We start from the raw sequence: 22,273 nt of genomic DNA, 5'->3' as shown, positions 1-22,273 counted from the left end.
TTGTTCGGAGGGGCTGTATAATTTCAGAGAGCCGAGCGCTGTCGTCGGCCCTCCGGTCAGACTCATTCAACAGCTGACGCCGGACCGAGCTGTCAGATTCAAATTTCTCTGAGGAATTCATGAATCGCCCGGGATCCGGAACGGCACCAAAAAAATCGGTTAGGAATGGAATTCCGAAACCAAATCAATCTCTCGACTGGGGAAGTCGGAGAGTGACGGAGAATAGCTGATAGTGGTCAGGAGGGTACCACTTCACCTTGTTCGTAAGCTATGAGCAATGACTTGGGCGTCTTAGCCGATGTCACAGTCGATTATAATCGAGCGTATAAATAAACAATTATATCATGAGAGAGGGCTTGGAGGAAAGAAAGGGACCTCACCCGCCCCGCATCCAGGCGGGAGGGATTTCGACATCTACCAATCTCAACCAATTCGATTACTCTCTGTGACCATCTTTTGCTCGCTTCAGTCGGGGCAGTTTCCTCCTCTACCGAACATACTTCTATACCTTCGCTCCTAACGACTTCATTCGCTGCTCCCAAATGCTACGCTAAGCCACCATCTTGAGGTTTCGAAAGGCGCGGAGCAAATGGACGCGCCACAGAGAGTGATGGGGATTTCGCTAAGATTCATCGAGTGGAGGATCCGAACTACTCGCCCGTGCCGAGATCCGCTGGCCGCGCAGTGGACTACCTACGGGACCGCGCGGCCCCGCCACCCAGGCGAGCGTCGTTTCCTCACATCACCAGGGACGAGCATTGCGTCGCTTCTTCTGTCTCTTCACATTCTGGTCTACGCAAGACTCGGTTGATTTCGAATGGCCATATACCATCGTTCAGAGACGATTCGCAGAGGAGACCTCGGTGCGAAGTACGGAGTATGGATCGAGACTCTAATGACGAGCTCTGGTTCGGCGCAGTTGTTGAAAATGATACCCTAGTAGAACCTCAGTGGTGCTTCGGGAGTGCGCGCTCGGAATAGACGGTTATCCTCATGGAATAGCTCGTGTCTGAAGCGAGGATTGCAGAACTGGAGGGAATACGCTCCTTCGGGTCGAACCTCGACTTTCTTTGATGGACGTACCTCTGGCCTAGGTCCTTCCCCTTGATGTCTACAGTGGAGCAGGTCAAACGCTCCCACACGAGAATCTGCGGTATCCGATCTTAAGATGGAACTTTCGCAGAATTTCGTATCGAACGACTCCTCTCCGGGTCGGAGTCTCTATCCGATGGTGCTGACTGGCTAATCATTGTGATTTCAATTCCTAAAGTTTGGGCGAGCGCACATGAACTGGAGAAGCATGACGCGCAAACCAAGCAGCTCCACGGGCACAACCTCCAGCTTTTCGGACAAACTGAAGCAGCGGTATCGCTCTGGACAACTTCCACAAGACTGCGAGAGAAGTCGCTTTGGGAGTGGACGGAAATCATCCAGACGGACGCGGGAAGTATTCCCTGTCTCCCTCAGTGCAGCGATCAATAGTCTGTGGACTAGGCTTCTACTGACCGCTCGGGACTCCCCGTCAGGAAACATGACAGTTCTCTCCCGATGATGTACCGATTGTTTTAAGGATCAACCGACCGCTAGCAACGGTACTTCTTCTGACTCGATCTTCGGACATTAGTAGAGGCTGCCGAAAAACATGGTGATCATTCTGTTTATCCGAATAAATGGACTCCAATTTATTCATCCGAAGCGTCTTTCGCTTTCAAGGACGCTTTTCTCCTCAATGAAGCACCCGTCGGGATGATCGATCACCACCCCAACCACGAATCTCATTGTATGAGCGAAAAATCTCATATATTGTGCGAAGCGAATCGAAAAGGGGGATGGAATCGAGTATATCGCGCTCAATCATATTTCGCCCTCAATTCTCTGGAAACCGATTTCAGCGCATTTCCATCCTGCTATGATCGAGTCGAAAATGAGACACGTGATACGTACTTCGGGAATTTAGTTATGAACTGTAACAGCCGCATTCTCCGAGTTCTTCCTTCATTCGTGAAAATCTCCGGAGAAGTACGCAATCCGGTTTTTCTCGTATTCTTTTCCGTATCCTCTACCACGAACAAGCGATACACAGCGAGGGAAATCGGGCGGCATATCCGGAGCACGGATTTTCCGAGTTCGGGGTAAAAAGGTAAGATTCATTGTTCGATTCCGCTACCTTCGCCAGAGGACATCCGGTAATATTCGGCGAAACTATCCGCCGAGAAGCGTGTAATCGTCGAATGCATTCTCGATGGGAGGATTCCCGTTCATCGCGCTGAGGATCTCAATCACCGCGCAATGCATGCGCTCGGTGGCAGCTCACATCTTGTACTCGGGCAAATGTAGGCTCAGAACTCGCAATGCCGTGCGGGCGAGGAGGCAGTGTTCAGCGAACTTACGGGAGTAAAGCTGGTGACTGAGTGCTCACGCAGCGCGAATTCCGGAGAGCTCGCTCGGTGTAAATCAGTATTGATAAGTTCGACATCATTTGTTGTCCTCGATATACTCATATGAGTATTTGCAGACCCGATTCCAAGTGTACCCTTTATGTCGACAAGAATTCAACAAGGGAAAGGAGCTGGACCGACTGTGCATACGTAGAAAATTCGGCGGAGTTCTCGGATTCCTCAGCGAAGCAGCTCCTCTCAGTGTACGAGATTCGGAAGTTGAGCGCATGTCTCTGACTCGCAAGAGACCTTGAGCATCGTGAACAGATTAAAGAGCTCATTATTGAGGAATGTTGGAATTCTTCTCCGAATTCTTCTCTATCAATGACGGAACGAGGGGCAGAAGCGAACTTCAACCCCTCTGAGCGCTCCCGTTCCGAATGAGCTGAGTTTCGGATTCGAGGCACTAACGATCGAACGGCCGGGGTCTTAACAATCGGCTCTCGAGTTTGTGTCGCCGATCTCGAATTCACCCGATGAAGTCGCCGAACTCTACGAGCCTTCTCCGGCTCCATATCTTCTCCGCGAGAGTCTCTGATTCCAACCATTGCCTCGGCCGGGGAGTTCGAATTCCCGACGGAGCGTCGAAGATTGGACCGCGTCGAACGTCGAAGACGGGACCGTGTCGCACGTCGCTGAGGAAGTATTTTGGGGACTCCATTGGGTCTAGACTAGACCCTAAAGATCTACCTACATCTACGATAGAAATGGAAATACAAGAGGAATTTCTTCGAGGATCTCCGCGGGATAATCAGTGGTGGCGCCGGTTTTTTCTTTGGTTGCTGAAGAGTGGAGTCCAAATCGGTGCACTACGCGCACGGGGTCGTCTCACTGGATACAGATGCGTACGACGTGAATTCTCACGGTGGACGATCTCTCTTCATCAGATCATACAAATCTCCTAATGCTGTTTGTTGCCTAGCCTAGAATGTTTCTCGAAACCCTCCGCGGGCCGTGCTCTAGAAATACTGCTCCTGAATTTATCTCAGAGATTTCTAACCCACACATAAATCGAGTGATCTGAAGAATTGGGGTGCCGGGCGTCCTGATTTCCAGAATCGGGACGCCATATGGGGATCAGCGTCCCGCTGGCGCCGCCACTTTGAAGAATCAGGCTACGACGACCAAGGATTCGATAGCTTTTCGGATAGGGAGTTTCCGAAATCCTCTGGAGGCGACTGGTGCTTATCCGGGCGATGATCTCTTTCAAGTTGGTGGCCCTGAGAAGGGCCGTTTTTTCGTTGTCGATGAAGAACTCGAAGTGATTTAACCTCCGAAACCGTAGAGGGTACGTCCTTGTCTCTTGAGAGCGTAGACGACGTCCATGGCGGTGACGGTCTTCCTCTTGGCGTGCTCGGTGTAGGTGACAGCGTCACGGATGACGTTCTCAAGGAAAACCTTGAGGACACCGCGGGTCTCTTCGTAGATCAAACCAGAAATACGTTTGACTCCACCACGACGTGCCAAACGACGGATGGCAGGCTTGGTGATACCCTGGATGTTGTCACGCAAAACTTTACGATGACGCTTGGCGCCACCCTTTCCGAGACCTTTTCCTCCCTTGCCGCGTCCAGACATGATTCTCTTTTCGAATGAGAAGTTAGATCTGCGTAGCCCGAGATTCTTTTATACCCGGTCGAAGCACCGGCTCCGCCTTCTGAAGAGCGAGGAGGGTGGTCGCATGGGTGAACCCCTTGTGGCTAACAGCGCACATTCCCCGGATAATAGTGAGCACGTATGATAATTCGAGCTCCGAAGAGAAGAACCGAATAGATACATCGAATTCGAACGAAGAAGTCCATGTGCAAGGGAAACATCGCAAAGGAAAGCTCTTAAGACTGCGTCGATAAGAGCTCACGAAACGAATCGTCATCGGAAACTGGGCTTCGAGCCAGCAATGTTTGCCTCGTGATGCGTACATTTCCAGACTCTTCTTCAAGTCTTCCGATCTATATCGGGGTTTGCGTTGTTGGATCCATAGTTTCGACTGACAAAATCGCATCTCCAACCCGTTCCGTCAATCAGCTCATATTTCGACCGTTGTACAGTCTACCCTAGTCCGGAGGCGTCCTCCCAGGTGGCGCGGCGAGACGCCATCTGGCTCGCCCACTCTCTCTTCTCTATATAAGGACCCATGAGTCTCACTCCAGTCACCTAAAGTTTTGGCGCGCACTCGTTCGCTATGGCTCGTACTAAGCAGACCGCTCGTAAATCCACCGGAGGAAAGGCTCCGCGTAAGCAGCTTGCCACCAAGGCTGCCCGCAAGTCCGCCCCGGCCACCGGAGGTGTCAAGAAACCCCATCGTTACAGGCCCGGTACCGTCGCTCTTCGTGAGATCCGTCGTTACCAGAAGTCGACTGAGCTCCTGATCCGCAAGTTGCCTTTCCAGCGACTTGTTCGTGAGATCGCTCAGGACTTCAAGACCGATCTCCGTTTCCAGAGCTCAGCCGTCATGGCTCTTCAGGAGGCCTCTGAGGCTTACCTCGTCGGTCTCTTCGAAGACACCAACCTGTGCGCCATCCACGCCAAGCGTGTCACCATCATGCCAAAGGACATCCAACTGGCCCGTCGTATCCGCGGAGAGCGTGCTTAAGTCACTCGCAACCGTGAGATAGAAAAAAACGGCCCTTCTCAGGGCCACCCAATTCTATGAGATCATGACCTTATGGCTTACCAAATTAGGTCCGCTTCCCACAATTATATACGACACTATGCTTTTTGAGAACATGGGCGACTGGGGAGCTGATTCATTCGAAGATATCGTATCTTGAATCCGACACATGGATTGAGACGCTACTTGTTTTTGTCGAACGAATGAAAATAGATGAATGAGGAAGAATTATCCATATCATGAATTCCATATTCATTCTGATGAAACGCGCTCTCAATAGATACGTCGGTCTGGTGGATTCAGCCCATTTTGATCAGACGCTCCAAGAAAGTATTGAGAGCGATTCAATTTCCATCGATTTCGGTCAATAGAGCTCGCGACGGGAGTATAGCGATAAATTCCATACGCCGACACATTCTTGACAGATGCACGGACTCCGACCTTTGGTACATTCTTGTCTTTTCCACATGAATACTCCCCAATATGTCGGAAGCATATGGAAGAATTGCTCCCTCAGGTACCTATCTGAAGTAATATGCGCGTATCTTATCATGATGCACATGGAATTAGGCTGCGGTATCGCCGGTTTTTATCGGGGAGAACTCTGACTCGAGGCTTGGGGATATTTGCTCTTGTTAATTTTGGTGGCCCTGAAAAGGGCCGTTTTTTTTACATCGGAAGATGCAATTTACTTGGATGAGGTGTACTTGGTGACAGCCTTGGTTCCTTCAGAGACGGCGTGTTTGGCCAACTCTCCGGGGAGAAGGAGCCTCACAGCGGTCTGGACTTCCCGAGAGGTGATGGTCGACCTCTTGTTGTAGTGGGACAGACGAGAAGCTTCGGCGGCGATACGCTCGAAAATGTCGTTCACGAACGAGTTCATGATAGACATGGCCTTCGAGGAGATACCGGTATCGGGGTGGACTTGTTTCAACACCTTGTAGATGTAGATGGAGAAAGACTCCTTCCTCCTGCGCTTCTTCTTCTTCTTGTCCGTGGCACGGACGTTCTTTTGGGCCTTACCGGCCTTCTTCACGGCCTTTCCACTGGCTGCAGGCGGCATCGTTCGAAGCGACTTCAAACGAGAGTAAGGAGCACCAGAAGAGCGTTCGTATTTCAATGTTTGGACTGGGGCGAGAAGAGCGGATCTTCTGCCGCCTTTTGAGAGAGAGGCTGCTCCGCTCGGCGACAGAGCCCGCCCAGCTACATATATAAACGCAAGAGCCCTAACCCAGAGCAATCGTCAGTTTTGAACTCACGTACTATCAACATGTCTGGACGCGGAAAGGGAGGAAAGGCGAAGTCGAAGGCGAAGACCCGTTCGTCTCGTGCGGGACTTCAGTTCCCCGTCGGTCGTATCCACCGTCTCCTCCGCAAGGGAAACTATGCCGAGCGTGTCGGTGCTGGAGCCCCCGTGTACCTCGCCGCTGTGCTCGAGTACTTGGCCGCTGAAGTTCTCGAGTTGGCAGGAAACGCTGCTCGTGACAACAAGAAGACCAGAATCATCCCCCGTCATCTTCAATTGGCCATCCGTAACGACGAAGAATTGAACAAGCTCCTCTCCGGTGTGACAATCGCCCAGGGTGGTGTGTTGCCCAACATCCAGGCTGTCCTCCTCCCCAAGAAGACAGACAAGGCTGCTGCCTAAGTCATTCTACGCCAAAAAAACGGCCCTTTTCAGGGCCACTACACTCTAGAAGATCGATTCAACCTCCGGAGTTGTCGGTTGGCATGGCATAGGATTGAAATGGGAATCACGATAAAATTAGGCTTTATGCCACGGTTAGCAACGTCTCCTGAAAAACGCCCAGGTGGCGAGATCGGGAGCATCCCACTATTGAAACTATTGCAGGTGTGACAGTAAATCGATATCGAAAGCGTAATCGATGAGGATCATCGTTTGAACCAATCATCGGGGGAATCGATGACCGAATGCCGACGGGAACCGCATCGCGCACAATCATCCACATGCAAGAGATGTATCGCATGAAAAAGGTCTCAGTGAAGAGCTCGATCGCGGGCTCCTCGAGGAGGGGGCAGCCCGGTTATTAACGAAAATAATTATTCGGATAAGCTCGAAACCGAATACGAATAAAACCTGCTTGTTCCCAGGCGAATGCACATGTATTCCAGCTCGATATTGGTGTCCTCCAAAATTTGTTCCTTCCCTTATATCGGCGAGGAAAATGTGGAAACTAATGAGGAAGAGACCTATGGAATCCCATTGCTTCGTTCGTCGAGCATGAGGGCGATGTGTATCGGTCACTCGTGATTAAGGGGAGAATGAATCCTGTAGATTGTGAGCTTGAAAGTGGAGGGTGCAAGTTTATATGTTGTAGCGAGATTGGTGCACGGACCTCTCTAGTCGAATCGCTGTCGAAGTAATCGAATTAAATGTCAGACTCTATGAAGGACCAGAAGAAACTTTCGATTGAGGAACCAACTCGCGCTAAGTCAGGGCATGATCTCTTAAAAATTGGTGGCCCTGAGAAGGGCCGTTTTTTTCTGCCGAAGGAGAGTTTGACGTGATTAACCTCCGAAACCGTAGAGGGTACGTCCTTGTCTCTTGAGAGCGTAGACGACGTCCATGGCGGTGACGGTCTTCCTCTTGGCGTGCTCGGTGTAGGTGACAGCGTCACGGATGACGTTCTCAAGGAAAACCTTGAGGACACCACGGGTCTCTTCGTAGATCAAACCAGAAATACGTTTGACTCCACCACGACGTGCCAAACGACGGATGGCGGGCTTGGTGATACCCTGGATGTTGTCACGCAAGACTTTGCGATGACGCTTGGCGCCGCCCTTTCCAAGACCTTTTCCTCCCTTGCCGCGTCCAGACATGATTCTCTTAACAAATGAGAAGTTAGAACTGACTGGGTCGGAGGCATTTTATACTCATCCGGAGCACCGCTTCCTCCTCTATTGGGCGAGAGTTCGACTCATAAACGCGTCCCGCCCAAAGAGCGCCCTCGCAGCATCCGATGCTCTAGAGCTCCAACGGTCGCTCTCACTCACACACCCCGTCCTATATAAAGCCTCGAGCCCTTGGATTCAGTTCCTGATAGGTTCGTCTGTCGTCTATCGCTATGGCTCGTACAAAGCAGACCGCTCGTAAATCCACCGGAGGAAAGGCTCCGCGTAAGCAGCTCGCCACCAAGGCTGCCCGCAAGTCCGCCCCGGCCACCGGAGGTGTCAAGAAACCCCATCGTTACAGGCCCGGTACCGTCGCTCTTCGTGAGATCCGTCGTTACCAGAAGTCGACTGAGCTCCTGATCCGCAAGTTGCCTTTCCAGCGACTTGTTCGTGAGATCGCTCAGGACTTCAAGACCGATCTCCGTTTCCAGAGCTCTGCCGTCATGGCTCTTCAGGAGGCCTCTGAGGCTTACCTCGTCGGTCTCTTCGAAGACACCAACTTGTGCGCCATCCACGCCAAGCGTGTCACCATCATGCCCAAGGACATCCAGCTGGCTCGTCGTATCCGCGGAGAGCGTGCTTAAGTCACTCGTATCCGTGCGATAGAAAAAAACGGCCCTTCTCAGGGCCACCCAATTCTATGAGATCATGACTCCGTGGCTAAGGCGAAATATGCGTGCAACTTCCAGCAAGAATATATGACACTAAGCTGTCTGAGAACATGGGCGACTGGGAAGTTGATTCATTCGACGATATCATATCCAGAATCCGACACATGGATTGAGACGCTACCCATTATTGACGAACGAAAGAAAATGGATGAATGAGGAATAATTCTCCATATCATGAATTCCATATTCATTCTGATGAAACGCGCTCTCAATAAGCATCTTCATCCACGAGGAAGTCGCCACGTGCGTCGAGGCGAGCGGGAAGACTTTCACGCTCCAGATTTATTTCGATCAAGATTCGATCAGGCTCGGAGCGGGTCCTATTCTCATTTTTCTGAATAGCTTCCCCTCCAGATACGTTGGTCTGGTGGATTCAGCTCATTTTGACCAGACGCTTCATCGGAGTAATGGGAAGCGATTTCATCATAACTGTTATCGGTCGATAGGGCTGAGATCGCTACCGAAGTATAGCGATAAATGCCATACGCCGACATTTTCCTGACAGAAGCACGGATTCCGACCTTCGGTACATTTTTGTCCATCCCACAAAAAACTCCCCAGGATGTCAGACTATAAAGGAAAAAAGCACCCTCAGATACCTATCCGCAGCGATATATATTCAATTAACATGCACACGAAGTCAATCTGCATGATGGTCGGCCCGTATTTGAGAGAACTCAGACTCAAGGCTTGGGGATAATCGCTCTTGTTCATTTTGGTGGCCCTGAAAAGGGCCGTTTTTTCCATCGGAGGATGCAATTTACTTGGAAGAGGTGTACTTGGTGACAGCCTTGGTTCCTTCAGAGACGGCGTGCTTGGCCAACTCTCCGGGGAGAAGGAGCCTCACAGCGGTCTGGACTTCCCGAGAGGTGATGGTCGACCTCTTGTTGTAGTGGGACAGACGAGATGCTTCGGCGGCAATACGCTCGAAAATGTCGTTCACGAACGAGTTCATGATAGACATGGCCTTCGAGGAGATACCGGTGTCGGGGTGGACTTGTTTCAACACCTTGTAGATGTAGATGGAGAAAGATTCCTTCCTCCTGCGCTTCTTCTTCTTCTTGTCCGTGGCACGGACGTTCTTTTGGGCCTTACCGGCCTTCTTCACGGCCTTTCCACTGGCTGCAGGCGGCATCGTTCGAAGCGACTTCAAACGAGAGTGAGGAGCACCACAAGAGCGTTCGTATTTCAATGTTCGGACTGGGGCGAGAAGAGCGCAACTTCTGCCGCCTTTTGAGAGAGGGGTTGCTCCGCTCGGTGAGTATGGCCACCTGGCCTCATATATAAACGCGAGAGCCCGAACTCGGAGCAATCGTCAGTTCTGAACTAACGTACTATCAACATGTCTGGACGCGGAAAGGGAGGAAAGGCAAAGTCGAAGGCGAAGACCCGTTCGTCTCGTGCGGGACTTCAGTTCCCCGTCGGTCGTATTCACCGTCTCCTCCGCAAGGGAAACTATGCCGAGCGTGTCGGTGCTGGAGCCCCCGTCTACCTCGCCGCTGTGCTTGAGTACTTAGCCGCTGAAGTTCTCGAGTTGGCAGGAAACGCTGCTCGTGACAACAAGAAGACCAGAATCATCCCCCGTCATCTTCAATTGGCCATCCGTAACGACGAAGAATTGAACAAGCTCCTGTCCGGTGTGACCATCGCCCAGGGTGGTGTGCTGCCCAACATCCAGGCTGTCCTCCTCCCCAAGAAGACCGACAAGGCTGCTGCCTAAGTCATTTCACTTCAAGAAAAACGGCCCTTATCAGGGCCACTATACTCTAAAAGATCGATTCCTCCTTCGAACCTTCCGGTCGGCCAAGTGCATGGGTCTGACTCCAGTTCTTTCAGTGGAGCCTTAATATGGATCCTATTATTTTTGAACGGCAAACACTCTCCCCCGGCTTCCTTGATGAGTTCCTCGCCTGAGTCACCCGTCTAAGTGCTAAGATTGATGACACTAATCTTGTAGTATCGAGGAAGACACCATGAAGCGAGTATTTCGATGTGCCCAAGCTCCGGACTCTAAATCGGGTCAATCATGGTTGCCATAACAAGATTTCCAGCGGGCCATCCGTGACGACGAAGAATTGAACAAGCTCCTGTCCGGAGCGACCATCGCCAGGTGGGGCATTGCCCAACATTTAGTTTATCCTTCTCCCCAAGAAGACTGACCGAGCTGCTGCCTAAGCTTTTCTGGCAAAAGATTAAGGCCTTCTTCGGGGCGACCACACTCTTGGAGAATAATGCCTCCGAACCTATCGCCGACCAACCGAACCGAAAACTGAATGTGCATTCAGTTCATGGAGCCTACATTCAGTTCACCTATGTCCAAGCTTGTGCATAACAATTGAGGTACAAGAAGCGAGATGAAAGACGCCCCAGACTTCTTCCGCGGTCAGGCGATCGCCCACCTCGAGACTTCCGACTTCCCATGCTCTCCATGTTATGGCAGGACCCAAATATCGATCCGCCCCCCCCCTGATGCATTGAAGCCCCCCCCCCCTTGGAGGACTCCTGGATCCGCCCCTGCTCGAGGCGGCCTGGAATATTCGACAATCTTCGTTTCCAGTACCGACCTCGTCGGGGGTCAGAGAACTAAATTGACCACCCATTAATACAAAACTCCAATCGAGCCAGCTCGGCGAATCAGAAAAAGTTCGCGAGAGCATCTCGCATTTTCATTGCGCGACAGCTACGCATCGTATCGGCCGTCTGTGCCTGTTATGTATGTACATTCCTTCCCTCCACAGATGGAGCCTTCATTTCGGAACGCTAATTCATGCAGCGACAGTCTTCCGGGAGATGAGCTCCGTCCATCGTCGGACGATGGGGTTGTCCTAATCCCCGGAGTCCGACACGGTCCATGTTCCGAGTGAGGAATCGTCGATCAGCTGCAGACAGTGAGCGCCGAAAGATGCCAGATCGGATGAGATGATTCATATTTCCTACTAGATGCGCATCCAGAGATGATTTTGGAGGGAGCTCTTTTTTTACCTTGGCGCGAACACCGTGCGGGTGTTCGGCCGCTCTTCATTGTACATGACTTCATGTTCGACCAGGCCGTCAGCACGTTCGAATTATGTATCATACTTGCTGCACTCATCGTAAGGTGTCTCGTCGGTGTGTCGACGCCGGTGTCGGGCAAGAGAATGTGTGCGTCCGAAAGATGTCCAACGCATCCCCCGCATGAGCACGGCTTCCCTCCAGTGTGTGAGTGGCAATACTCGTCTGATTGCTTTTCCACCTGTGGCTCGCCGGACAGGAGTCTAGTTTCTCTCGCATATGAAGGAGAGAGAGCGTTTTCAATTTGATCGGAGTCAGGAATCTCGATGAGCGATTACAGCACGAAAATCCTTCCACGCCACGCGTAGCGATATCGCAATGCGCGCCTAGTCGTAACGATGCGATCGTAGTTCCAACGGGGACACTTGGATGTGCCAACTTTCGGTTCCATTAGTATCGAAGTCATACGTCTGCGCTCTTGTGACGTGTTTCCTTGATCAGAGACTCTTGTGAGGCTTGCGCGATTCCAAGCTCCGAGAAGACGAGCCCGAAGGGGTCTGCGTCGGACCTTGATACATGTGCACGTCCGCGATTCTTTAATTGACCCAATTCCAAGTCTTGCGCTCGCTCACGGAAAACTCAGCTTTCGTTCTCTTAACCGGATCTGGCCGTCAACATTGGGGTACCCCGTCGCGTCGTCGTTCCATGTCGAATTCCATAGCTCTTCAAATGTCGGTCTCATCAGAGATTCCGCGTCTCCTCTCTACGTTCTCGTTCCCTGGCTCCATGTAAAAGACTTCATTCCCCCTTCCCACCCGCGGATCCTTACTAAGTGTATCGGTGAGTGTTCTCTCTATGGAGAGAACACCTCGCCCGTGGTCGAGCGCAGGTACGACTTGATCCGCTTTAAAGCACTGGAATTCCGCCCACAAGAAGCCCTGGTGACAGGAAACACAAGAACTATCTCAAAGTATAGTACCAGATTCTCGAAGCCTTCGTCGAGAGGTGAAAGGTTCTTCGGGCACTGTCGAGCTGTCCTCAGTTTCCGCTTGAGGAGCAGACTCCTGGCCTCTCTGCGCTCGGCAATCAGAGCATCTACGTCCATGCCGAAGCGGGCGAACTTTTCGCTGAATATTCTGAGACCAGCTTTTTTTCAAGAAATTGTCCTTCATCGGATCGGACGCTACTAGGCGCTTGAAAATGTCGTCAGGACTGTTCTGAAGGACTGTAGTTGGCTCAGAAATCCTCTGCATAACGCAGCTTCCTCTGCGTTTGCCTGTGCAACGATATCATCTAGAGCCAAGAGCGTAGCTTGCAGGCGTTCTCTGAAGAACAAAACACCCTTCCGCTTGCTATACCACCGAGTATCACAGGATTGTGGCATCTCAAGGACTGTTTGATTGAGCCTTACTTGCGTCGCCTCGGAGAATCCCGCTCTTTTCGCAGAGTTCCACTGGAACCTCTGAATCGCCTGCAACACGTCAAGTAGGTCGCGTACGCATCGGATGCGGGAACAGACGTCGACGAGCACCAGATTGAGTCGATGACCATGACAGTGAATGTAGGGACATTCAGCCCCTACGAGGCTCCGGATGCGAGCCTGAACGCCATTCGAACACCCGGACATAACTGAGCCCGTCGTAGGACTGCCCTACGCATCTCTTGATCTCTATTCCACTTCTATCCATCAGAGATACGACTCTCTCTATTATAGCTGCCGAATCAAACTTCTCTAATCGCAGGAATCCGATAAAGTGTTCAATGATATCCGCCCCTCGAACTTGGCGTAGGCAGAGGCTCAGCTGCTCTGAACCACATGTATCTCGAGTTTCATCGGCCATCATCGCGAAGCAGGTTGAAGACTGTCGCACCTCTCCTCGGATATTTTCGAGCACCGAAGACTTGCAAATTCCAAGCAGCTCGTTCTGTATGGAATGATGCTTGTATAGTGCGTTACGCGGCAGCTTGGTGACATCCGCAGCGAGCTCAGGACATTTCTTCTGTATGTAGGTCAGCAACTCAAGAGAAGTCCCCCGGTTCACCGAGTCCAGGAACCCTCCACTTTCTCGAAACTATTTCTTTCCGGTGAGAATCTACCTGGACCGAGACCGCGCCGGTCCTTCTCGAGAGGGTGTAGGAATCGTATTTCTCCACGGAGAATTGATGATCAGGACTTCGCCATATTCAAGCATTCCGTGTTGAAGTTCGATTCCTTCTCCGAGAAATGTCGACATACGAAGCAGGGAGCCGAGTTGGTGAATATTCGAGGTAAGAGAATCGTGAGTACCAGGCCGACTTTAAGCTGCGAGATTGCGATCCATCCGTCTTCTTAGCATAAGTTCCCGAGATAGGCTGGACTGGATCTCAATCCGGATTCAAGATGACATCACAAGTCGGGAGACCTTCGCTTCCATCATCGTCCGGGGTATTGGTTAGATCTGGGAAAAAGAAGACCGCTGTCGATTCGCCTGTCTTACCGATGTTTGTCTCCTTCGGAAGTTCTTCGGCTTCCCTGGCATCCTCCAAGAATATCGAGATCGAGGAGCCCTCAGGCGTCAAGGTGTGACTTTCATTCCATCTAGAAGCTCAAGCGGAGGCGAAAGCAGCCCTCTCGGGCTTCATGGATCCGGAGTCCGACGAAGCTAAAGCTTAGCTTCATGCTGGCGCCGCCACTTCTTGGCGCCAGTGCCGATTCGTATCTTCCCATAAGAACCTAATGAGAACATTCCTATACCATGGAATCTATCGTCGCGGTAGCCAAATGGCTCGGGCATCGTTTATTAAAATCGGTCCATCGATTCATGTACACATTCGTTCTAAGACTTCCTGCTTGGAGTAACGATGGTCAATGCCTAGCCAGAGCTGGAGCACCAAAATCAAGGCACTTTTGATTCGACCATTTGAGCGAACGGAAAGTGGTGAAACATAAATGCCGGAGCTCCCGAACTTCTCTCACCTAGAGGCGATGCGCAGAGGTTTCCCCTACAGAAGGTGATATTCTTCTGTGGGAGGAGTTCTCACCAGAGAGGGTGGATAGTTTTCGGAACTCTTCGCATTTGAATGCTCCCCCGCAGGGACGACGTCGGTGGTGGTTTCGGTGAGACCTGTGTTCGAAGGCAACGGAGCACTCCCGAAGGGCAATTCTCCCGCACGCTCCCGTAAATGCACGATGGGGCCTTCTTCCCAATCGATGCCCGCGAGGCGGATGAAGCGCACGTATGGTTTCTCTCCACTATGACCGAGCTCGCCGATCCCAGCGATCAGACGAACCTCCTTCGGCACTCATCCACCATACGAGAAAGCTCCCACGTCATCGTGCAATGCCGAATTCCTCCGAGGCTGGAACTTGCTTGACAGCTCTCAGGGGAACTTTTGGGAGCTCATGAAGTTCGGATATGAGAATTGCATTGAGAATATCTCCCAATCGAAAGAGTTGGCCAGTCTCCGAGAGACCGATCATCTGTCGCGTGGTAGCACTAAGTCTCGAGAGATGTCCGCGTTCTTCCCCGATTCATGTGCATGTGCGCATTTCTCGTGTTCAACCATTTACGAAATCGTCGCTTTCCCCTGGCGGGGAACGATACCTCTTTTTACAGCCGAAGTTGAGGACATTCATGGGGGATTTTCTTTCACGTATTTGGGTGCGGTCGGAGACGAGCAGGCCGAGGCGGGAAACCGCTCACTGGAGTGACCCACGCTTTTCGTGCCGCCTATTGCTGCTGATGAGCACAGAATGATGGCTTGACTTTCGGCGTCCTCCATCGGACTTTTTCATGGATTCCGCGTGAGGAGTAGTTTTGGGCCGCGGGTGGGAAGGGGGAATGAAGTCTTTTACATGGAGCCAGGGAACGAGAACGTAGAGAGGAGACGCGGAATCTCTAAGACCGACATTTGAAGAGCTATGGAGTTCGACATGGATAATGGACATGTAATGGACTGTAATGGAATGTAATGTAATTGGACATGTAAGGATATCGATAAGGGCATCAATATCTTTGCCGAGAGAGCTGACAGGAAGTTTTCCTTCAATCTCTGATGATATCTTCACAGAGTGGGATTTGTGGCAGGCTGGGCGTTCTTCGCTTCAGGGGCACTGTTGTCCCACCATCATCACCAAGGGGATATTGGCGTGAGGGGAAATTGGCTTCGTCGTAAAAAAAAGGGGGGAATCGAATCAAACACGGCCTTCCCTCGAGACGACTTACGAGACGCACACTGGAGGCGGCGTCCAGGAAACCTCACATAGGGATGCAGGAGTAGATGTGCGTGGCCGCCTACATCCATATTTTTTCTCTCACTCTCGGCATGACCATCTGAGCAGGACGACCGACTCAATACCGGCCATGGCAAGCATTCATTCGTGAATTGAGTGAGGGAGACCGCCGTTGAATTCGTATCATTCGACTCCAGCGATGGAGAATGAGGGCCGCGTATGCCTCGCCCACGGCTCGTTACTGCCATGGCATGGCCAATACGAAGAAGTCCTTGCACGATTTGAACCTTGGGGCTACATCGACTCACGGACCCCTTGCGATCACTGAGAATGATTAGAGAGGACCGATTCTTCTGCCTTAGATTTGGATCCCTGAGGTGATCGGCAATCAGTCCGGAGTGGATAATAATAATGGTGAGAGCGGATTGGGACCGTGACAGGAAGATTCATGGATGTGATGGAACCGGGCCGCATCGGAGCTGCGATTCATCATACACTAGATACGGAAAATCTTCAGTCAGAGTACATAGCGACTGAACCGCGCGGATATGGACAGGAGTCCCGTCTGCTGTCACAGATCGGACACCGGGCACGTGCGCCGGCCGCGCCACAGATGCCGGTCGGCCTTCTCAAAACCGCCAAAACAGAAATCGAGCGCGTCGATTGGAGGATCAGTCCATATCGGCCGGCCTCAGGACTTCCAATCTATCGGAGAATCTTTCAGCGAGCGCGATAGGTAGATTCGCGAGTCCAGCGGGGCGACAGAACGGGCTGGAAGAGAATTTCAATGGTCGATGTCCCCGCCAATTCAGCGGGTAGTCCAAAACAGCTGTGAAGCTCTGTCGGCAGGCAGAGATGTTTTCTCCACAAAGTCGTGAGTTCGCGCACCCTAAGGAGATAGATTTCAGTGAGTTGACGGTGTCTCCTCCAGCCTCATTTATGGCTCGTCCGAGTGTCCCAATTCAATATTCCGAAGGAAATTCCATTTCAGAAATCGCTCTCATGCTGTGATGTCTTCAAGCATTTCGAAGACGGTGATTCTCGGCCTGTACAAAAAACTGGCTCGCTACGGGCAGAAGCTCGAGTTCACAGACAAGGAGTATTTCCAGAGAGAGATACGGCTGAAGTTCCAGAAGCCCCGTGCGTCACCGGAAGACTTGAGTTTCGCTGTCAAAAAAGGTCAAAAGTTCTTGGAATTGAAACGACTCGTTTAGTGGAGTAGGCGACCGCATCAAGAAGTCTGAATCGGTGCTTCGGAGCTCTGCTATGGCTCTCTCGCTGCTGGCGCGTTTCGCTGTCATCCCGAGACATCCCGTCTCGATCACAGCTCTGAGGTGTGCTTCGAAAAAAGTCGATAAGTCGAGAGTTCCAGTCATCGGAGAAGAAGATATCATCGAGCAGTTTGTCAAAGGCTCGGGCCCCGGAGGACAGAGCGTCAACAAAACCGTCAATTGTGTCGTCTTGTGTCACAGACCGACCGGTGCGTACCGTGGGCGAGAGGATGTTTATCGAGCTCGAGAGACTCTGTTGGAGCTGACTGAGGCAATAACTAAGCAGGAACTTGAGCATTAGTCCGTACCCGTGAGCAATGAGATCGTTTTCTAATCAACCCACGAGTTTTCAGGTGTCGTAGTGCGCTGTCATGAGTCTCGACTGCAACACCAGAATAGGAGGATGGCTCGGCAGCTCCTCGTTGAGAAAGTCGACGACTTCATAAATGGCGAGATGTCGGTGCGGAATCAGAAGATACGGATAGAGAGGGAACGGAAGATCAAGGCGGAGCAGAGAGCCAAGAAACTTCGCGAAAAGAAACGTCTCGAGAAAGAAGAGAAGCAGCGCCTGCAAGAGGAAGAAGAAGAAGAGGAAGGACTTGTCGACCGGTGGACGAAGTTCCAGAGGGCACAAGCAGAGAAAGAAAGCTCGTAGAGATCAGCCAACCTAGTTCCATTGCGAAATTGAACTAAATAAAAAAAATCTGTTGTTCTGGATGAGACGCTCCGATGTATCCTGAATCTGCAGAATGTTGTCTTTACTCCAAGCGCTGTGGCGTGAACTTCGGAATCCTCGGATCCTTGCAGAACAGGAGAGCCCCTTCTGCTCTAAAGAATTGACCCACAAATGTCCACCTTAATCTATGAATACATAAATGATACTAACACTGATGAATGTGCCCGAGAGACGAGAACACCGTCTGTGAGATTCGATTGGAGCTCAGTGGGAGCGTTTTGATGGGACAGCCGGCACTATTGGCTCCCCCGTTTACCTCTCGGTCAATCGAGGGAATGAATACGCAATCGATGAACTGAATGAGAATTTCATCATCGGTCAAACCCGGCTTTCTGAGGGTATGAGTGAAGCTACCAAGTCTGAGACCTGCAAATTCAGATGGGCGTTCACTTTGAACGCCATCAAACCTTCACCCATCTCGGAACCCTAGACCACAAGATCTCAACCTTCTGTCCGTGCAACCCTTTGGGCTGGCAGAAATATCCGTGCACCCCAAGATCCGAAAGCCGTTTGATATTGCGCACGGTATAGCTTCGAGCTCACCTACATCATTGTGCCTTGATTCGATTTCTCTCAATACACGACGACCTTGACGTATCAAATTCAAGCATTCCCTCAGCAGTTTTCTCTTGCTGGGATCGTCCTCGCGAGTTCCGATACCTCAGTGACCAAAATTTCGAGTACTTCCCGAGCACCCTCTGAAATATCCCAGGCAACCTTTTTGAGAAACACTGCCCTGAACTGAAAATTACGTAGCAACGCCGGGCGCAGCGAACTGTTCCTCTTTAGGTCTTGTTGGTCGTGAGTGAAATGAAAGATTTCGGCATGAAGGAGCGAAGGGGACGGGAATTACGACCGTATCTGCTGACCAGCTGAGGCCACCCCCTGCACCCAGCGAGTACGCATCGGGCCGAGGTCAGCTCGTGACAAGCGATTGGACGAGCCATCGCGACGACAGCCTTGAAGCTCGGGTCCGGTGGGTAGAAAAAGGGATCTTTCTAGCTTCATCCCCACATTGCGACCATGTCAAGGTCGTCCGTTGACCGCGTAGTATGGATGGCCGTGCTCTCAGTGGAGGAATTCGGTAGAGCAGCGTTCTTCTTCCCTCAAGCCTCCGCTCGCGCTCAATCTCGACCCTTACATTCTTTCGAAATACTATAGAATACAGATGATGCCTCGAACTAGAGGATTCGCCTTGGTCGGGGTCGATCTTTTTCAGAATAGTGGCCCTGAAGAGGGCCGTTTTTCTTAGCAGCAGATCAGCGATCTACTTGGAAGAGGTGTATTTGGTGACAGCCTTGGTTCCTTCAGAGACGGCGTGCTTGGCCAACTCTCCGGGGAGAAGGAGCCTCACAGCGGTCTGGACTTCCCGAGAGGTGATGGTCGACCTCTTGTTGTAGTGGGACAGACGAGAAGCTTCGGCGGCGATACGCTCGAAAATGTCGTTCACGAACGAGTTCATGATAGACATGGCCTTCGAGGAGATACCGGTATCGGGGTGGACTTGTTTCAACACCTTGTAGATGTAGATGGAGAAAGATTCCTTCCTCCTGCGCTTCTTCTTCTTCTTGTCCGTGGCACGGACGTTCTTCTGGGCCTTACCGGCCTTCTTCACGGCCTTTCCACTGGCTGCAGGCGGCATCGTTCGAAGCGACTTCAAACGAGAGTGGGGTACACCACGAGAGCGTTCGTATTTCAATGTTCGGACTGGGGCGAGAAGAGCGGAACTTCTGCCGCCTTTTGAGAGAGGGGTTGCTCCGCTCGAAGAGGATGGCCGCCTGGCCTGATATATAAACGCGAGAGCCTGAGCCCGGAGCAATCGTCAGTTCTGAACTAACGTACTATCAACATGTCTGGACGCGGAAAGGGAGGAAAGGCAAAGTCGAAGGCGAAGACCCGTTCATCTCGTGCGGGACTTCAGTTCCCCGTCGGTCGTATCCACCGTCTCCTCCGCAAGGGAAACTATGCTGAGCGTGTCGGTGCTGGAGCCCCCGTGTACCTAGCCGCTGTGCTTGAGTACTTGGCTGCTGAAGTTCTCGAGTTGGCAGGAAACGCTGCTCGTGACAACAAGAAGACCAGAATCATCCCCCGTCATCTTCAGTTGGCCATCCGTAACGACGAAGAATTGAACAAGCTCCTGTCCGGTGTGACAATCGCCCAGGGTGGTGTGTTGCCCAACATCCAGGCTGTCCTCCTCCCAAAGAAGACCGACAAGACTGCTGCCTAAGCTGTGCCCCTGAGGCTGAAAAACGGCCCTTTTCAGGGCCACCATAACATACGAGATCGACTCGCTCGCTTCCTGCTTCGATTTAAAGATTTCCATTCCCGATATACCTATCTGTCGATTCCCTTCGGACTCCAAGAGACAGTCGACGAGTCAGTCGAGGCTCGAGCATCCGGACTTCTGGTTTTCGAGCTACCGACATGAAGATGACTAGATACAGGTTTCACTGAAGCTTCCCCTAGAGACTTCTCCTCTGGTACCTGCTTCTAGCTGTTCTGAGATCGAACCCGCTGTGTGCGAAGCGCCGTCGCGCGCCGCGATAGAGCGTACCGAGCTCAGTTCGCTGTTCAAGCTTCTGAGAGGTAATAATTTTTGGAGCGGTACTCTCCTTCGTGGGATGAGGTCAATGATAATTAGCCGGATGTCGGAGAGGCGTAGTGAGAGAGATGAGTCGCGAATTTCCTCAATCTGCCCTTTCAAAGTTCCCTCCAGCCTAGCCAAAGAGCTGCCAGGACACCGACATCCAGGAACGCTGGGTACCTTTTTGTTGAGATTTTGCGTCACAACATTCGTACCTGTCCGAATCTAACACTTTTCAACCCCTACTATCCTGCGGGCGCTTGCTCGAGGTTAGAAGAGCGTAGGGAAAAGAATGTGCATCCGTGCCGAATGCTCAAAATATAACGCAGGATCTTGGCTCTGGACGCTTGCTCGTCGGTGACACTGAGTCTGACGTCAGCCCAATCACGTCTAGGGTCTATCAGGGATCTAGAGCCAGTCCGAGGTTTCTCTGGGTGCACGGCATTCACTGTATGTACACAAGTCCCGAAAGTCACGGTAGTCAAAAGCGTATGTGTGCGGACGATCTGAAAAGCTTCGTCCAAGATCCAGTCGGCCACCGACCCGATTTCGAGGCTTCATCCACTCGAGACATCAGGATGCCCACATTAAGGCGAACACCAGCCTGAGGAGCTCCCTATTTTTCTCTGTCGCGGGACGACCAGGAGAGCTTTCATAAGTACATATAGTATGTATAGAGTATAGAGCATAGAGAGCTCGTTGGAGCACCCTAGGAGCGCCTCAGTACAGCTCTGATCGGGATCAATATCGCTCGAGATATCGATTCCGCTGTGTCAAGTCGTCAGTTCTCTCTCGTCCCATGAGCTTTCTCCCGGCTTTGAGTGGCATTCGATGTGCTGAGCTCACTGATAAGATGTGAATGGATCGGAATTCGGTTTCATCGGCCTCATGCCTGAATCATATATCTCATGCATATCCTAGACTGCCTGTTCGCGATTCCGGCGGGGCAAGATCGAAGCATCCGAGGAGAAGACCGCTCCTCTCCCTGAAGGTGGAACTGCCTCAGGCTCTACTGTTGATAACGGATAATGGATTCCTCCGCTTGGGGATGGTCCAATTCGCTTTGGAAGGGGAACGAACCGCGGAGAATGAACCACCCTTCAAAACGCAATTCCCCACTTCCGTCAGGCTCCATACCGTTTCTGCATGAGCCCCTTCCAACTCGATGAACTATTCGTCGGGAAGAACGCGGAGCTGCCTCACCGAATATTGGAAATCCTCCACGATTCAGGAGATCCCAGACAAATCGAAGATAGAGGAGGAGGCCACGAGCAGCCTCGATGAGTATTCTCAATTGTCACGTTCAACTATCCTCCAGCCTCATAGACATTCATGCATATAAGAAGAGATCAGCGAGCTCTTATGCGGCTACTGACCATCATCAGAGCACCAGCCGCAGCTACTACGTTCGGGTCAACCACGCTGAGAACGGACTCCCGGACAAACTGATTAGAGAACGCCCCGTCGATGTCCTCTTCGCAATCCTAGGATCGCCCTCAGGCTCCTTCGCGAAATCTAGCCAGACTTGTGTCTTGCTACTCGAAGCCAAGTCAACTTTGATCGCTTCCGCAGTGCGAATGATTCGGTTCCCTCTACGTACCTGGAGGAGAGCCCAGCCGATCCCCGTAGACTTACGTTCCTCTACGCTGGACGCTGGGACGCTGGGGTGGACACTGCACCGTCGACTAGAGCTTGTACTGTACAGTGACAGAGACTTGAAATAGCGCGCCGCGCCATGATCAGTGCCACCTGGTGGCGTTTATACAACCACTGCGTAAATTATAGTCTGCTCGCTCTTGCTGAGCGCGTATTCCACAGAACACGGACAGGAATGGATAGTCACAT

At 51.7% G+C, this 22,273-nt stretch overlaps 10 protein-coding genes across 10 annotated transcripts; 5 read left to right on the top strand and 5 right to left on the bottom strand.

Annotated features, from left to right (window-relative positions):
* Positions 1-3,704: 3,704 nt before the first annotated feature.
* Positions 3,705-4,034, bottom strand: LOC100903806 (histone H4). Its single transcript, XM_003746407.2, has one exon. The coding sequence runs from the start codon at positions 4,014-4,016 to the stop codon at positions 3,705-3,707; it is 312 nt and encodes a 103-aa protein (XP_003746455.1). The 5' UTR covers positions 4,017-4,034.
* A 562-nt stretch (positions 4,035-4,596) lies between these two features.
* Positions 4,597-5,031, top strand: LOC108864635 (histone H3). Its single transcript, XM_018640683.1, has one exon. The coding sequence runs from the start codon at positions 4,621-4,623 to the stop codon at positions 5,029-5,031; it is 411 nt and encodes a 136-aa protein (XP_018496199.1). The 5' UTR covers positions 4,597-4,620.
* A 706-nt stretch (positions 5,032-5,737) lies between these two features.
* LOC108864638 (histone H2B) lies at positions 5,738-6,115 on the bottom strand. Its single transcript, XM_018640690.2, has one exon. The coding sequence runs from the start codon at positions 6,110-6,112 to the stop codon at positions 5,738-5,740; it is 375 nt and encodes a 124-aa protein (XP_018496206.1). The 5' UTR covers positions 6,113-6,115.
* A 204-nt stretch (positions 6,116-6,319) lies between these two features.
* LOC100903667 (histone H3-like) lies at positions 6,320-8,546 on the top strand. The gene is made up of 2 exons (XM_029112352.1): positions 6,320-6,685; positions 8,154-8,546. The coding sequence occupies exons 1-2, from the start codon at positions 6,320-6,322 to the stop codon at positions 8,544-8,546; spliced, it is 759 nt and encodes a 252-aa protein (XP_028968185.1).
* On the bottom strand, positions 7,579-7,896 carry LOC108864643 (histone H4). Its single transcript, XM_018640696.1, has one exon. The coding sequence runs from the start codon at positions 7,888-7,890 to the stop codon at positions 7,579-7,581; it is 312 nt and encodes a 103-aa protein (XP_018496212.1). The 5' UTR covers positions 7,891-7,896.
* An 847-nt stretch (positions 8,547-9,393) lies between the features above and the next one.
* LOC100903523 (histone H2B) lies at positions 9,394-9,768 on the bottom strand. Its single transcript, XM_018640689.1, has one exon. The coding sequence runs from the start codon at positions 9,766-9,768 to the stop codon at positions 9,394-9,396; it is 375 nt and encodes a 124-aa protein (XP_018496205.1).
* Positions 9,769-9,975: 207 nt separating this feature from the next.
* On the top strand, positions 9,976-10,353 carry LOC100898044 (histone H2A). Its single transcript, XM_003746370.1, has one exon. The coding sequence runs from the start codon at positions 9,976-9,978 to the stop codon at positions 10,351-10,353; it is 378 nt and encodes a 125-aa protein (XP_003746418.1).
* A 6,750-nt stretch (positions 10,354-17,103) lies between these two features.
* On the top strand, positions 17,104-17,763 carry LOC100903378 (probable peptide chain release factor C12orf65 homolog, mitochondrial). The gene is made up of 2 exons (XM_018640664.1): positions 17,104-17,317; positions 17,462-17,763. Exons 1-2 carry the CDS (start codon positions 17,104-17,106, stop codon positions 17,761-17,763), a joined length of 516 nt encoding a protein of 171 aa, XP_018496180.1.
* A 1,348-nt stretch (positions 17,764-19,111) lies between these two features.
* Positions 19,112-19,489, bottom strand: LOC100903235 (histone H2B). Its single transcript, XM_003746403.3, has one exon. The coding sequence runs from the start codon at positions 19,484-19,486 to the stop codon at positions 19,112-19,114; it is 375 nt and encodes a 124-aa protein (XP_003746451.2). The 5' UTR covers positions 19,487-19,489.
* Positions 19,490-19,693: 204 nt separating this feature from the next.
* On the top strand, positions 19,694-20,071 carry LOC100897898 (histone H2A-like). Its single transcript, XM_003746369.1, has one exon. The coding sequence runs from the start codon at positions 19,694-19,696 to the stop codon at positions 20,069-20,071; it is 378 nt and encodes a 125-aa protein (XP_003746417.1).
* The last annotated feature ends 2,202 nt before the right edge of the window (positions 20,072-22,273 follow it).

This window comes from Galendromus occidentalis, unplaced genomic scaffold (assembly GCF_000255335.2).
Source record: "Galendromus occidentalis unplaced genomic scaffold, Mocc_1.1 scf7180000077496, whole genome shotgun sequence".
In the NCBI taxonomy this organism is placed as follows: Eukaryota; Metazoa; Arthropoda; class Arachnida; order Mesostigmata; family Phytoseiidae; genus Galendromus; species Galendromus occidentalis.
This window is presented reverse-complemented; position numbering and strand designations above follow the sequence as displayed.